Source organism: Enoplosus armatus, chromosome 9, assembly GCF_043641665.1.
Source record: "Enoplosus armatus isolate fEnoArm2 chromosome 9, fEnoArm2.hap1, whole genome shotgun sequence".
NCBI lineage: Eukaryota > Metazoa > Chordata > Actinopteri > Centrarchiformes > Enoplosidae > Enoplosus > Enoplosus armatus.
In genome coordinates this window covers 15878192-15894742 of record NC_092188.1, presented here as the reverse complement: position 1 = coordinate 15894742, position 16551 = coordinate 15878192, and the positions used below count along the sequence as shown (strand labels likewise).

The window sequence follows — 16551 nt, the reverse complement described above, 5'->3', positions numbered from 1 at the left end:
ATGGACGAGCGCGCGGACACCGCATCTAATACCACTGGATCCAAGTGGCTGCTGCCTGTCAGTGAATACTTGGGCTTTCCTCTTGATCAGGTAAGAGTATCTTATGAATCACAACCCAGGTGTTCGTTACACAGCATTTTGCAAGTTACGTTGTGTTATTAATATAAAGTCTGTCCATCAGCGGTGTGTCACTTGTTAGAGAGACGTGCAGTGATTTCCCAACAGTCATTGACGCCCACATTGCAGCTCATTAACATTAATGGTATAGATAAGAGGCCAAAATGGCATCAGAAAGTGACTTGCATGCCAAAGTTTAGAAATTAGGCTACTTAACATTTACAGCCAGGTATTTTATTTGTCTGCTTCACAAATATCACAACAAAACTATACAACCTTTGAGAATTGATATGATACCACTGAGGATGATGAAGCAAATGGGGATAAAGGGGGCGAGGTGCTCTGAAGAATCTGGGTCACTTCTAGTGGGTCGTAATTCAGTGTATAGGTTTGGGGATTTCATTGTGAAGGGTAAGGAATGTTGTGTTCTGTCATGTGTTGTTTTTGTCAATGTTGGGAGCAGTAAAGGTTTGCTATTTCAGTCATGGCCACACAGCCTCTGTGTTGTAATTATATAATATTCATAAGTATAACATAAGCCTTGGCTACACTTGCATCATGGTGTCACAATACGTCCCCATAGGAGAATGAGTTTATTTTGTTGAATGTTTCTGAGCATGTGTAAACACCCATCCTAATCCCTGTCTCTATCACACAGGTGAATTTTTTGGCGTGCCAGCTGTTTGCCCTGGCTGCTGCCTTCTGGTTTCGCCTCTACCTCAGTCCTAGCCATGCCAATCCCCTGGTCAGGCACGCTGTGGCCACTCTCCTTGGCATTGCCTTTCTCATCTTCTGCTTTGGATGGTACTGTATGAAACTGTCAGAGACATGCTCACACAGTACTCCATTCAGTTTTTCTCATGTGATGCTGCACCTCTTCATTTTTTCTTTCTTGAAAATATGCAATATGCTCTGATGTGCAGTGTGCAGGGTCCAGTGCTGAATGTTAGCAGCGTCACAGGCTTATAATTACAGAAGGACTGTTGGCAATAAGAGTGCACAGAAAGGAGATACACAAGAGAAGTGTTTGTGGTGGCATTTGACCCATGAATGACAGGTTTCCATGGAAACATGTCTTGGCTGGCCTGACACACACTGTATCATATCACAGACATGCAGCCCTCTTCAGTTTTATTATTCAAATGATAGTAATGATGTACATTTTCTGATAGTGTGTGTCCTTTTCTGCAGGTACTCGGCTCACATCCTGACAGTGGTGGTTGCCAGCTACTTGATCATCATCAAAGCTGACATCAACAATGTGCACAGGTAAGTGTTGGTCTTCATAGGTCTTCAAAGGGAAATCCACATAAACATCGGGGATAAAGCTATGTGATGGAGACAAAATGTTAGACTTTATGATGGATTATGAAATGTTACAGCACTAAAATGTGTTGGGATTTGTGATTTAAACACATCAAGTATTAGGTGGAACTGAGTACATTCTTAAATGCTGTGTGCAATCAGTCATTGTCACATGTCTGGAAAGTATCAACAACCGTTACTATATACTTCTGCCCTTTATAACCGTCTGGTAGGCTGGTTGGTTTGGTTATAGACAAACAAAATCCTGTTGTATTCCATAATCAATAAGTGTGCTACAAGTGATGTTTCTCGACCAGGCTGACCTGTCTGTCTCTCATCATGCCGACAGGTGGATGACTGAACTACTACAACAGCAGCATCTCATTTTCATGATATTTGTGCAGTGCTAGTTATTGTTGTTTTCAGGTAAAACTCGTCTAGACAAGATCAGCACAGAAACCATTTACGTCATAGCTGTGCGTTTGATGGAGCGGGCAGATGGCTTAGTCTAGATAAGGGCATGTATTTGTATTTGTATTTGTAGTAAGGCAGTTTTTGACATTTGACAAAGGTTTCTTGTTGCTCCCCCCCTTGAGTTTACCTATTAATTAACTCCCTCCCACGCATTATACACGTCAGGTGAAAGGCAGCCCGACACGCCAGCCATACCAGTCTGTTAAATCAATGGAGACAGTCGGACTGTGTGTGTGTGCATTTTTAAATGCCTATTTCTCTCTTTGCAGCCATGTGTGTTTGTGTAGCTTTACAAGTGTACAGAAATGTTTCTTCATATTTGGTTGTGTGTGTGTTGGCTTGAAACAACTTGGCTCAAGTGTGTCACAGTAGGTTTTTTTTTTTTATAAATAGAGCAAGATAGTTGAGGTTTGGTGAGGTTGCTCCGGTATTCACATGTGAAGGGATTACCTGCAGGGAGAGGAAGATAAACTGGACTTGTTATGTACAAGTGGAAGTAAAACACAGTGTGTAAACCGTGTCCCAGTGTAAACATACATACCATATTACACACCTCTTTATCACTGGCTCAGGGTGAGAGGAAGTAACTAAGGACACTCTAGTGCGCAACCACAACAAACGAGTTTGCTATGTTATAATGTCAATATTTGTGACTTTTAGGAATTAGTTGTGGCGATCCCGGTGTTAAACATTTCTCTGATTCACTATATGGATAACCATTATTTTCAATGGCTTTAATTCATTTGAACTTGAGCCAGATTTGCTATTAATTTTATCTTAGATTAGGTCCGTTCATACATTTTAATGGTCTCAAGTAGCAGCTCCTCTCATAACTTAGGATACATTATACACCTTTAAAATCTTTAAAAAGATTGTTCATCTAATTCAATTGCATGTTGCCACTTACATATTTTTAAAGCCACTAATTTCACTGTGAACAAATAAATTAGATTATTAGTAATCTCTTATGACTAATACCTTTATCAGCATATAGTAAAAGACATTTCTTAATCACCCAAGGGTGGTAGCCCTACTTGGTAATACGTGCAGGTTTTGTATTTATCATCAGAACATCTTAATAGTCTTTTGTCTGATTTGGTTTTGTTCATTTCTCCACATACAGGTACTCCATGGTGATAGCTATGGGCTACCTGACAGCGTGCCAAGTGAGCAGGGTCTTCATCTTTAACTATGGAATACTGTCCACTGACTTCTCTGGGTAAGGAAAAAACATAATCACTCGGCTGTCTCACCTCTTTTCCCCTCTCTTTGCCACACCTTTCTGGTGACAGCATATTAATCATTTCAGTTTGAGAGCAGTTCTTGTGTTATCAGTTAACGTTTCCAAATGGCGCTGTGCCTGCTTACACAGTTGCCAGTGCCACGGCCTTGTGTAAATACAACACCACTGATTAAAAAGAAGCACACAGTTGACATTTACCTGCCAGGTAGAGCTAAAGTGCTTTGCCGCCTCCTGGCAACTGTGACTTTGTTGTGTTAGAAACAAGGCTGCTTCTAAAGGAGTGGGCAGTTTACTCTTCATAAAGAGAAACATAGCTCTTTATTTTAAGGGTTTCTTTTCATTACAACATGACATGCTCTCTTTTGGACTCAGGGTCATAAAGAAGTCCTAAAAGAAGAAAGCAGGAGGGGTTTCCCTATAACAGAAGATGGGCGATGCCTCTGTCATTGCTCATTATTTCATGAATGAAAGATTGCATCATCTAAAATTACTATTTTTAAATCAAAACTCTGCCCACAGACATTAACTGCAACTTTTTTCCCTAGCTACTTTCACATTGATGGCATGCAGTTGCTTTGATAAAGAGGGTCATCATTTTGTTGACATACTGGTTATTCTCTCATAGAGAGAGCTGGGCCTCCCGGGGCTCAGAAAAAACAGACAAATATTTAACTAAACATGGAGCTGCAAATGCATGTGTTTTGTCAGGATAATGACTGAGGTGGCAAAAGAAGAATTCGTACCAAATAAAGTGGGTAGTAGTGTTTTTTGTGTGCAGTTGTTCTTTAAAAGGTGACAGTTGACTTTGCTGGCTCCTGTATTAGGCAGCTTTATGGTCCAGTTCTGGTGTGGATGAATTTGCTGGCAGCCTCACTTGCACTCCGTGTGACTTTGGTGATGAGCAGCCAGGCCTGTGAGTCAGCCTTGGGTAGGGTCGTATATTGAATTAGAGATCCAGCTTCTTTAAGCTTTCAAATTAGACAGATAAATGGTTGTGAATCCCAGAGATGGTTTTTTATATGTGAAACTACTTACACAAGATTTGGTGAAGGATTCTGGTGCCGAATGAAATACTTAAACATTTAAACTAAGGTTGTTTGACTCAGTGGGCTTATTTTTTAACAAATGTTTTCACTTATGTTTGTAATTTGCTGTTTTCTACTGCGTTGTCCGCATTATCACCTTGATGTGTTGTGTTGCTTTCCCTGTTGGAGGAAACACAGTTAATCTAGAGCTTGTCTCTAAAGTCTGTGTGCTATTCTCCCGTTTGTCAGTGAGCACTTCCATAAGCTGATCTTTTCTGACTTTGTGCAAGGCAGCAGAACTGAAATTGAACTGGGGCACAATCGCGTGTACAGTGCCAACTTTTACATCGTCTACATGGAAAAAACAGAGTCTGTGGGCTGCAGTGGTGGAGCATTGCACATACTGGCTGGTCACCCTGAAAATGTTTCTCCTAAGCCAACTGCCAACTCTCATTGAGCTGGCACTGCCAGCCGCTCGGCCAGCCCCTCTCTGCCTCAGCTTTCCATGCAGTGCACACAATGCAGCCCACTCACACACAGGAACCAGTGTGTGTGTGTGTGTGAGAGAGAGAGAGAGGGAGAGGTGTAGTTTATGTGTGCTTTTGTGCACACACACTCGCATTCTTGGGACAGAGAGGTCTCTATCTGTGAATGAAACTAGGAGAGGGGGTGTGAAACTAGTCTGTTCAGACTTACTGTACAGGACCTCAATGCCCTCCACCGTCGCATCACTTCCAGCACTTTTTGGTACCCATAAATGGCTAACTTACTGAAACAACTGAAACTGAAATTTAAACTTTATTTAAACTGTATATTGTATGTTGTTCTGGTCGACAGTGTCTGAAATACCAGTGGTAAATGTTCATACATTTGAAAGTGAATTGTGAAAAAACCTGCAGTATTTGATGGATGAAATCTTTGTTGGTGTAATCAACTTTAGAACAGGAATTTCTGTAGAACACATGACACTTGTCAAGATGAAGATGAGGCTGTAACTGGTTTCAAAAGAGAGACTTAATGATTAAGTGAAAATTTAGGGATTTGAAAGAATTGCATTTGATTAACAAGTGACCTGATTTAGCACTGCTGGAAAAGAATGAAGTGATTCACGGGGGGGAAATAAATGCTGTGGCCTCAGACAGAGGCTCGGTGGGCGTTTGCTTAGGACGTGCTTTGTTTCAGGACGGTCATATAATAAATGACTGAAAAGTGCTCTCTTTCACTAAAACCTTCTCCACAAAATTAGTGTCTAATTGTAGTTACCAACAGTGTGTGTTCAGCAGTGCATATCAGCTTTTTTCTCCAAACTTTTACAGTTGAATTAAACAATTCAAATTTAATTTTTTTCTGCTCAGACCTCTGATGATAGTAACCCAGAAGATCACCACGCTGGCCTTCCACCTCCATGACGGTAAAGCAGAGGAGAGGATGCACACAAACACACACACACATACACACTCAAATGCACACTGATATTGGCAAGCCTTTCATCGTGAAGGCAACATGCTCTCACAATTACTTACTATTCTATATGAATGTCAGTGAATGACAGTGTGACAGTGAGCCAGCATGTACAAAACCAGGACCTTGAAAATGAAGCATCTAAATGGAATTCAGCCATCATTCATTGTATTATTTGGTGAAAAGTGGCAAAATGACTCCATCCCTTGTTTTTCAGGTATGTGTAAGAAATCTGAACAACTGACCCCGGAGCAGAAGCTTCTGGCTGTAAAGTAAGTTTTTACTGTGGTAAAACATACTAATGACTTCAGTCTTTTTTTTTATACAGTGGTCATTATATGTTGCAGTGTTCAAGAGACAGACTCTTTGGAGACAAGTCAGAGCACTGTGCTCTGTGAATAATGATGAAGTTGAGGTCTCTGATGAGATTCTTCTTCATTTCTCCTTCCTGAATGTAGCTGATTGTGTTTTAAACCTGACCATTTAGGTGCACATAGTTTACACTGTAGCACTGATATGTATCTGGACCCAGTGTCCCTGTCAACATACTGTATGTGCAGAAGGTTGCATCAGAATCAACACCTTATTTAAAGAATAAATGACTGTTTCTTTTCCTTTAGCCACGAAGGACAGTGACAAGGAGATGCAATCATGGTGAATAGCTTGTTCATGTAAAAAGCATGCTGGGAACTTAAAACAGAGGCATCATTTTGCATGGAAAATATTACATTTTTATGCATGTGAATTGATAAAACCACATTCATCAGCGTACCATGCATGCCACGTTAAAATCCATTTTGAAATGTATCAAACAACGATAACACACAGTGTTGCTCTAAATGTGGTTATTGTCTCGTGGTTGTTAGCTTACTTTAAGATTCCTGTGCTCCCTGTAGGTTTGGATACCACTTTTATTCATTCTGATTCAGACAATTGACAAGCTGATTTCTTCATGATGTCCTGGTTCATCAGTATTTGGAATTGGTTACAATTCATAATCAGTTCTCGATACCCAACCCTGGTTCCTTAAATAGTTGCGTAACTGCTGTAATCAGAGGGCCAAAGGAACCAAAACAAAAGCTAATTTATGACATTTGAATTTGTCATTCACAGAATGTTTTATCTGACAAGCAATAGTACAGTTGAAATTGTTAATTTTTATTTAAATTAACAATTCAATTTCTCACATTTTCTCACAACTTCCACCCAAAATAAACAGTAACACTGTTGCATTTCACCTGAAGTGATCACTGTCATCATACTGAAATTAGCGTTCTCTGTTTTCAGTGACTCAGTGCTCCTGTTGTTCTTTCTGCAGTGTGAGGCCTTCTCTCATTGAGTACCTGAGTTACAATCTGAACTTCCTGAGTGTCTTGGTGGGACCATGCAATAACTATAAGGACTACATAGACTTCATAGCGGGCAGACACATCAGCAGGAGGCTCAGACGGCATTCTGGGACGTGTAATGGGCAGAACGGCTATGATAAGACACCGGACCCGTCACCTCTCGTAAGTTCATGAATGCATATCTGGTTGGTGCTCGCTCTACTGATTTTACTTAATGACACAGCACGACCTGGGTCTATAGTCGAGGTGGTTTTAAATCTGTCAGTCTATTCTAGGCCACTTTTCTTGCAGTCTTCTCCTAGTTTGATTTGTGTATTCACCGAGACTTTTCCACAGCTGTCTGAAATCTGAAGTGAATCTAGCATAAAGCAGTAATTATCTTTGTTCGTGGGTCCTTGTTGTTGGTCTGAAACTTGGTCCAGTGGTCATCATGTCACATTCATAATGTGTGTTTCAATCGCTGCTCAGCAGTTATCCGTTTCCTCTGCAGAACGCTGTCTGTTGGAAATTGCTGGTCTGCTGCGGCTGTATGCTGTTCTTCCTCACTGTGACTCGGTCCTTGCCGATAACGTACAACGTGGACCCCCACTTTGTCAGCCACGCCCCATTTCTCACCAGGCTCACCTACGCTTTCTTCTCCATACAAGCAGCAAGGCCCAAATTCTACTTCGCCTGGACACTGGGTGAGCAGTGTGTGTGTTTCAGTTATAGTTATCCAATTGTGGTAACATGATGACGGGAACATGAGCTACATTGTTATTGTCATGGAAGTTCAATTCAATTCAATTTTCAATTCAATTTTATTTATATAGCGCCAAATCACAACAAAAGTCATCTCATGACACTTTACAAATAGAGCAGCTCTAGACCGACTCTTCATAATGTTATTACAGAGAAGTCATGTGATTTTTTTTTTCCCTCCATCCTGTCAGCTGATGCAGTCAACAACGCTGCAGGTTATGGTTTCTTGGGGATGGATGAAACTGGAAAGCCATCTTGGGACCTCATCTGCAACCTCAACATCTTGGGGATTGAGGTACCCTCGATGTTTTACATAGCGGTCTCTCTATACTGTGTTAAATTTCATGTACATTTATGTTGATTTAAGTCCGGCAGTGAGTTAAGGCATGACAGCGAGGCATGCAGTTACTGTTATGTGGTTATTGATATTTATTGATAATTTTTCAGACTGCAACCAGCTTTAAGACATTTATAGACAACTGGAATATTCGAACAGGAATTTGGCTCAAAACGTAAGTGCTGCAAATGTCAGCTTCAATACTCACACAGACAGAAACGTTTACTCAGTTTTCCATTTCACAAACTCTTTTGAATATGTTAGACTCCTCTCGTCTTTTCAGGGTGTGTTATGACCGAGCCCCCAAGCACAGGTTGGCGTTGACCTTTATCCTGTCTGCCCTGTGGCACGGTGTTTATCCAGGGTACTATTTCACCTTCATCACTGCTATCCCCATCACTATGGCAGCACGAACTGTGAGTACCTCCTTAATACTCAAGCATCTGGTAGGAAAATGAACAGTCTACAAATGGACAGTCAGTATTTTTTCCAATTGTAATTTTGCAATTTTGATAGCTTTATTAAATTTCCAAAAAACAAACAGTAACACTTCTTAGTATTAAAGTAACTTAATAGTAACTTGGGTTACTTGGAATTACAGCATACTGTAGCTCAAATACACTCATCCTTTCACTGGTGTGAAAACAGTTATTTACCCCTCTCTTCATCTGTCTCTCCACACCAGATACGGAAGTCTGTTCGCCACTACTTCCTGGGCTTCAGAGGCTTGAAGCTGGGTTACGACATCTTAACTTGGGCAGCCACCCAGCTGGCCATCTGCTACACTGTCATGCCTTTTCTTCTTCTTGCAGTAGAGCCCACTTTGGTTTATTACAGGTACGTAATACTCGTCTTTAGTCCTCCTATCCTTTAAGTCCAATTCATGTTTGCCACATCCGTGTGGCCATGTGGGTCTGTGTGCCGGCTGCGCATGCCAAGTACTGGTGATGCTCCTCTTCGTCAATGCTCCTCACTTCTTGCACCAGTATACTGTATTTCCCATCTTTGGTCCTATTCTCATCAAGTGGTCACACTCGCCATTTTCTCTTTTGACTTTTTCATGTTGTTCAGCCAAATACAAGAAACAAAGGAGCTCTTCTTGCTGTTATGAGGTCACCATATTGTTTTCTGTTGTGCATGTGAAGAACACAGCCCCCCAATTAGTATGTATAGAAGCACGTGCCACTCTGCAGCAAACCACATAATCTGTATTGAAGTTTGAACAAACCTTAACATGAGAAGGGAGAAACAGTGAGATGTGGTTATGAGAGATGTACCTGTGATGTAACTGTGTTTTGGTCATCTTTCAACCTGAATTTCCGTTACTATTTAAATTTGTATTCTGTCCTTGTCCAACAGTTTTAAACATTTGTGATAAATTTGCAGGCTTTTAGTGGCATATAGATGGTATATTAAGAGCCGCTATGCCAACAATGCCCTTTCTACTGGCTGATGACATTTATCAAGGTTGAAAAGAAATGTTGAGCCCTAGAATTCATTTTTTATACATCTCAAAATATCAGTTATTGTTATTATTATTATTATTATTATTATTATTATTTCAAATAGTAGTTTTTGTGACCTGCTCAATAACTTAAAGTCACATTTTACTACTGATCAATAGTTTCAAAAGTTACAAGTTTTTCCTCCTTTCTTTCCCAGGTCTATGTACTTCCATGTGCACATCATCAGCATTCTGGCTGCGATCGCCCTGCATTGGAAACACAAACCCAGGGAACCCTCTGCCACCCCCAAAACATTTTCCTCCTCCTCCTTCTCGTCTTCGTGCTCAGCCCAGTGCCAGCCTGTTCACTCCAACAACAATGACAAAGTAGACTGAAAATCCCCTCTTCACTTTCTTTTACCAGGCCCTCAGTCCACGGTGTTCTCTCAAAGACAAGTGAAAGGGCATTCAGCCAACTTAAAATGGGAAAACATTGCGTTATTTATTTGTTCGGGACAAGACAGAGCAAAGAGTTAGGACAAAACCATGATGGTACGATATGATGCAGGATTTGAACCTATGGCACTGGATGTACATGGGGCTCTTCTGCCATATTGTAAGCTTAAGACAATACATCAAACATAAGCTCAGCAGGAAAGAGAAACTTGCTGAGTGAACATCTCTGGTGCCACCACCACCACCAGGGCGCTGGCCTCCCTCCACTTCCCCCCTCCATACCCATCTCAACACCAGCCTTCCTGCTCCAACAACAATACAACAGTGTGAAGAGAGAAAGGAGGCTCACTTTCTTTCCAGTCCTCTATCTGCGCTGTCCTGCCAGCACAGTGGGAGAGCAGCTCAAAAAACAGGGCACAAATACCAGTACACACACACACACATATACACAAACTCATGCATAAACAGACACTAGGACACAAATATGCACATACTCTCTCTTAGACACGCTCGTACTTGGTCACAGTCTGATGGCATACAAAGGCTGCCCTTGTGTGGCCACAACAAAAGAGCATGCCCAGAGGAGAGAGAGCCCTGGTTTATACGTGTGTGTGTGTGTGTGTGTGTGTGTGTGTGTGTGAGTGAGTGTGTGTGATCGTTTACTCTCTGTTACGTCCCACCAACCTCTGTCACTGACCCTGTGCATGCGTGACCTTGTCATGAAAAACTGTGGACTGTGTCGGTATGTCTCCCACTGTTAGATTGTGCTAGCTGGGTGGAAAGACGCTTGAAATACCAATTAGACCATGCAGCTCTCAAACTGTCCAGTGAAAGCATTACTAATGAAGTCTTTTAAGCACAGGATGGCAGCTCCTCCTGGTGAGGAGACTTGACTATGCTGTAGAACAAGTGAACACTTTATTATAGTTTCTATGGATAATCATGGGCTTTAGCTATACCCTTGTAAGCATAAAGGTAAAGCTAAAAGATTTTTTTAAATAAATTGTGCGATATTACAGGAAGCTTTTGCTTATGTTGTTTTGCATTGCACAACTGTAACAAGTGATGAAGTGGTGCAATATGAGCACACGTTGATTTTCAATAGTTTGAGCGTAGTCAGACTTTCCCCAAGAAATATCTTCTTGTGCTGAAGCAGCAGGATATTTAATAGTGACATAGTTCTTAATGTATTAGTGCTTAGCATGTGAACGGTGCTTGATACCTGGTATCATGATATGGAGTAATTGAACAAAGAGCTGTGGTGAAACTGAGAGAAATACATTTGAAGTGTCTCTTTTTGGGAGGAAACCATTGCACACTCAAAGAATGGAAAATATGATCAAAAACAGAAATTTATGAATCAAATGTATTTCTTCTCAGCAGGAACGTGGTGCTGTGTTCGCTCTGGTTCTTTTTGAGGAAGAGCACATTTGAAAACTGTTGACGAGCATATCAGCAGCAGAGACATCTGCTGGTTGTTTGTATTACCTGAACTCTGCTGAATTAAATAATGAAGGTAAGCCGTAACGGGACTGACTGAAACTGCCACGCCGCAGCATCTCCCAATGCAACTTCATACCAGCTCTGAGCAGAAAGCTCATAGTTTTTTTTCCATGGATATTACAATTTCAAAATTCACAATTTCTTCTCTTCATTAGCTTTTACTTTTGCACCATCAAAGTTGATGAATCCGAGTATGATGCTTATGCTAAGCATGGTGAAAACAAACACAAAAAGACACATTCACATTTTTATAATTATGAATTATTATTCTTTTATTTTCTGTCATCACTCATGAGAGGTTTGGGAGCATTGGGAGTTTTAAAAGCAGCACAGTGGCTTCGTTATTAATGGTGCTATCTGCTGCAGGCTCGCATGTTAGCTTTCAGCTACATTTATGGATTGGTTATAATAAGTTTTGCTAACAACGCTAACAAGTTATATATTTTTTTGGTAGTGTTACAGTGCCCGATGAAGAAAAACTACAAACTACAGATTGTCCCTTTAAATGCATTATATGGGTTGCCTAATGAAAATGCAATTTCTTTCTTTGGGTATAGCATGTTAACTGCATGGTTATCTGTCCAGTCATGTTGGAGACACAATCTCAATGTATTTTAATACCTGCTTTGAAATTTAATCTCAACTTTTTGACTACAGGTGTATTTTGGACTTGCCTGTTCTGGCTTAGTTTACATATTGACTCAACTCTAATTCTTCATAGAGAAAAAAGTCAAAGACCTTTTACAAGTGTTTTTTTAATTTTTCTATCAGGACTGAAGATTGCATCTGTGAGGGGAGGATGTGCAAATTAACATATATTTCTATTAACCTCTAAATCTTTTAACTATTGGGTCATTTTGAAGTAAAGATGGCAATATGTAATTTTTGTTGATTATTTTAATGTTTAACTGCACATTAGTACTTCTCTTGGAGTTAATGAAGCATCAGTAATGGCTGCTCTGGGGACCTGTAGACTCAGCCATTTCTTTGCAAGAGGCCATTCTACCAGCAATTTAGTCCTGGAATTTTTCTTTAATGCTGATTGTGATACAGTTAGTCCCCACCGCAACTACTGTCAGAGGCTGACTGCACCCAAACTCCTCAAGAGGTGTGTGTGTGTGTGTGTGTGTGTGTGTGTGTGTGTGTGTGTGTGTGTGTGTGTGTGTGTGTGTGTGTGTGTCTTCGCAAGTATGGCTTTGCTATGACATACAGTAGAATTGCTGTTGTGAAACAAATTTATTAACTGATATGGAACCAGACGTAACCTTTAAATCTGTTGTCAATAACCTGTTCATGGCACTGTATGTCTGCACGTTGCTAATGTTTTTAGTGCAGGGAAATGAGCGATGAGTGGCACATATAAAGTATGACTGTGTTGTCAGAATGAGCAGCTATTTGAATGACTTAATACTGATTAAGAAGATATTTTTTGTATATGTTTTTGCAGATGTATATGTGATCAAATATACTGACTGTGTGTGTGTGTGTGTGTGTGTGTGTGATCTTTTCTTTTTACCCCATTGCTCCATTTTAGTATTGTTTGTATGGAGGAAAGAGTGAGTGGTATAAAAAATGAGTAACAAATAAAGCTTCAGTGAAAATGTTTTTTTGAATTGTCTGATGTAAAAATCTTTATTTGTAAGTTGGTATATAATTAATAATAATGAGGAATTTAAACCATTATGAAGACAAAGATGTTACTTTTAGGAATAAGTAAAACCTCTGTTCAATAATTTCAGGTGCCAGTCGTATTTGTTTTCTATCTGTTATTGTTGACACTTGACTCCGCCTCTCAGTTACACTGTCAAGTTGAATGATCTCTATGCAACGCCTGTCCCAAGCTGTTTAATCTCTGATGATACTCTTGAAGTTCCTGCCTCTCTGTCCCTTGTGTCACCTGTCTGTTCCCCTCTGAGTGTGTGTGTGTGTGTGTGTGTGTGTGTGTGTGCGTGCGCTGTGTTTAGATCCATCCTGAGCTCACAGACAACTAATGACAACCAGGGGGAAAGACGAAAATGGGACAAAGATGACAACAAGCAACAACAAAATATACTTAAATTGCTGCAGTTCTGGAGTATGTTCGCTCTAGATCTTTGGAGACTGTATAATAATTTGTACTTTAGCATACTGTAGCATTCATTTGAGTTAAAAGACCAACTGTTATGGCTTTGAATCAAACTTACACCTGAAACAGATAAACAAAGATAAATTACTTTTGCCATAAACTAAAATGTATAATGTGATCATGCAAAATGTACTGGGAAGGTCCACAACATGCCAGATGTTTGCAGCCAGGTGATAATTGTTTAATCAAAGCAGATAAAATCAAAAAACAAAACAAAAAAATTATATCTACTCCCTATATTACATTCATCCTCAGTAATCATTTTAATTTATCTCTTCTTTTTCACATATGTACAGAGCACACACTGACTTTGGAACAAAACGTAGTAGCATAGCACTGACAGAAAGCAATTGTGATATTTTTTTAGCACCATGAACTATGTCACAAAATAAAGTCATCCTTACTGTCACACACAGATGATGGTGCTGCAGAGACACAAATTTGATGATCTCATTGCTTGAATTGATTTACCCTTATTGCTAAAGGGAGATAAAGGACTGTAAATACATGTCTGTGTGGCAGAGAATAGGCCAAACCTGTGTGGATGTGTTGTGTAAAGCTGTGTAAAATGTATAATTTTTTTAGATTTTTGTGACTTTTATGTTTTAACTTGAGTTTGAAGGATTACTGAGAAAACTTTCAGGCTATGACATCGGTCCAAAGCCCACAGGCTAAACTCAAATACCATGATTGCTAAATTAAAACCAAGGCCTTATTTGTTAGTTCCTGGAAAGTTGGCACAGCAACAGCAGCCGTTCATTGCTCTATAAATGCAGCAAAGGTCATTTTGACCAGTACAGATGCAGCTCACACCACACTAGAGGAAAGGCACCAGAGCAAATCACCAAAGTCAATAAACGTCATCCTCTGGGGAACATGCCTGTCTGTACCAGATTTCATGACAATTCATCTAATAGTTGTTGAGATATTTCAGTCTGGACCAAAGTGATGGATTAACTGACCGACATACTAGCATTGCCAACCCTAGAGCAATGCCACTAGCATGGCTAAACCTGAATACCATTTTCCTTTTCATTTTAGAAGAACTCCAGAATTAACTTTTTTTTGTAGCTCATTTGGATGGTCAGATAAAATACACAACAGACTGTGTCAAATAAGATTGGAAATATGGTCTACAAATACTGGACCATGTTCTAAAAACTGTAGGACAGTAATGTCTACGTACTGCATACTGAAATGCATCTGGCTAATGACTCCTGCCTGTCCAAATCTCCAACTAGTAAAGCTTCTCGAATCCTCTGAAACTAAAGCAGATCCATACAAACACTGAAAGCAAAAGGAACTTCTCAAATTTCAGATTTGATTACATTGATTCGAGATAATGCATCAACTCTGAGCTTTTGTGAACTGTACATCTTTTTTTGCTTTCCTCCCAATGACGCAAGCAAGTTTAGTGATGCAGTGCAAAGTGAGTCCAGGAAAAAGATAATAGCCCTGAAATTACATCATTTTGACACAGAGATTATATTTTCTCACCATGACTGACATGCACTAAAGACAGTCTTAAAGCACTGAGACAGGCAATTTAATGATCCAATGCAAGGAGGCAAATTGCTGCTATTATTGGAAACTATTACAACATTTTGCCTATCAAGCAGAGTTTTCTGCTCCTTGTAGGATTCATTCCACACCTCCACTCTGATTTTGCCACTTCACATCCCAGCAGAGGGCTCTGTTACCAACCTGCAAAACCTCTGCAGGGCTATACAAAAACAGTCAACCTATATTACCTATTTTGAACTATCTATGTTTATCATTGGCTGTCTAAAAAGGGAAACACATGAGATTCCTTGTGCTTTGTTACCGTTTAGACAGCCAAAAAAAGATATTTATATGTATAGTCAAAAAGTGGATCTTTTGCATGTTAATAAGTTGCTCGTATTTTATCACCTCCACTGATTCGTATCCTGCTGCAATACATCATTTTAGAACATACTCAAGTTTTTTAATATTCTTACAACAAGTACAATAGGGTTTTTTTTTATTAGCAGTGCATGCAAGGTGGAAATCAAGCAATCAGATCAAAAAGTCCTAACTATATCAATATGTTCAGTTCTTTGTACATTTTCATCATTTTTATCACTGTTTAGGATCACTGTCACCCACATAATAAATAATTAGAACAATCTTATACAGGGCAGGTTTTTAAGAGCATGTCTCGTGAGTTTAGTTATGGACTGTAATAGAAAGTCCTTCCTGTTGAAGAATGCTTTTGAAAATATACTCACAAAGGTGTTTTGTGCTGACAAAGAGTTTCTATTCCTAATATTGTCCTGTGAGATAAAGAGAATATATATTGGGAACATACATGAATACAAGTCTGAATATTATAACAAAAATAAATACATTTTCTGTTTCATTCAGAGACTTGTGGCTGCTTCCTATCCTTTCAGCTTCTAAACAGCTTCACTGCCATAAACAACAGTCTTCAGTTCAGCTGATGAGATGAGCAACCTGTGCTGAGCAGGTTGACAAACAGAACTCCTCAAAAGATAAACTAGGAAGCTGAATTAAGACTTGGATGGATGGTAGTGTTATCCCAAATATATCCTCTCTGCCTTCATGTTTCATGGCTGGCAGATGGTGCAGATGTATTTTGCATTTAAAAATAAGAATAATAATCAGAGTAATCAATTATAGCCAGAGAGGCTTAGCAGTTAGACATTGAGGGGTTTGAATACCAAACAGGGGAAGCAAATAGGTGATGATTTATAAACATGTGTGAGGTGTAAACTGAACGTAACAGAAAGAAACCTTCTCAGAGTTTCAGCCAGTAGAGGGCAGTAGAGCGGAGACAATAGATCTGTAGATATAGAAAAAAAAATTAGTTGTGCGTTAGTATTAAAAAGCAGTAACATCTCATTTAGTGTGAAGCCAAATTGATTGAATCTACTGGGCTGTAGTTGTGAGTATTTCCAGGTTGTCCTGGAAATGTGACTTCTTAATAGAA

The 16551-nt window shown here is 39.7% G+C and overlaps 1 protein-coding gene across 1 annotated transcript; it reads left to right on the top strand.

The window, feature by feature from the left end:
• On the top strand, positions 1-9892 carry mboat1 (membrane bound O-acyltransferase domain containing 1). Its single transcript, XM_070912122.1, has 13 exons — positions 1-90; positions 776-921; positions 1309-1386; positions 3020-3115; positions 5520-5575; positions 5843-5897; positions 6944-7136; positions 7465-7657; positions 7907-8010; positions 8163-8227; positions 8336-8468; positions 8738-8889; positions 9715-9892. Exons 1-13 carry the CDS (start codon positions 1-3, stop codon positions 9890-9892), a joined length of 1539 nt encoding a protein of 512 aa, XP_070768223.1.
• Positions 9893-16551: the final 6659 nt, after the last annotated feature.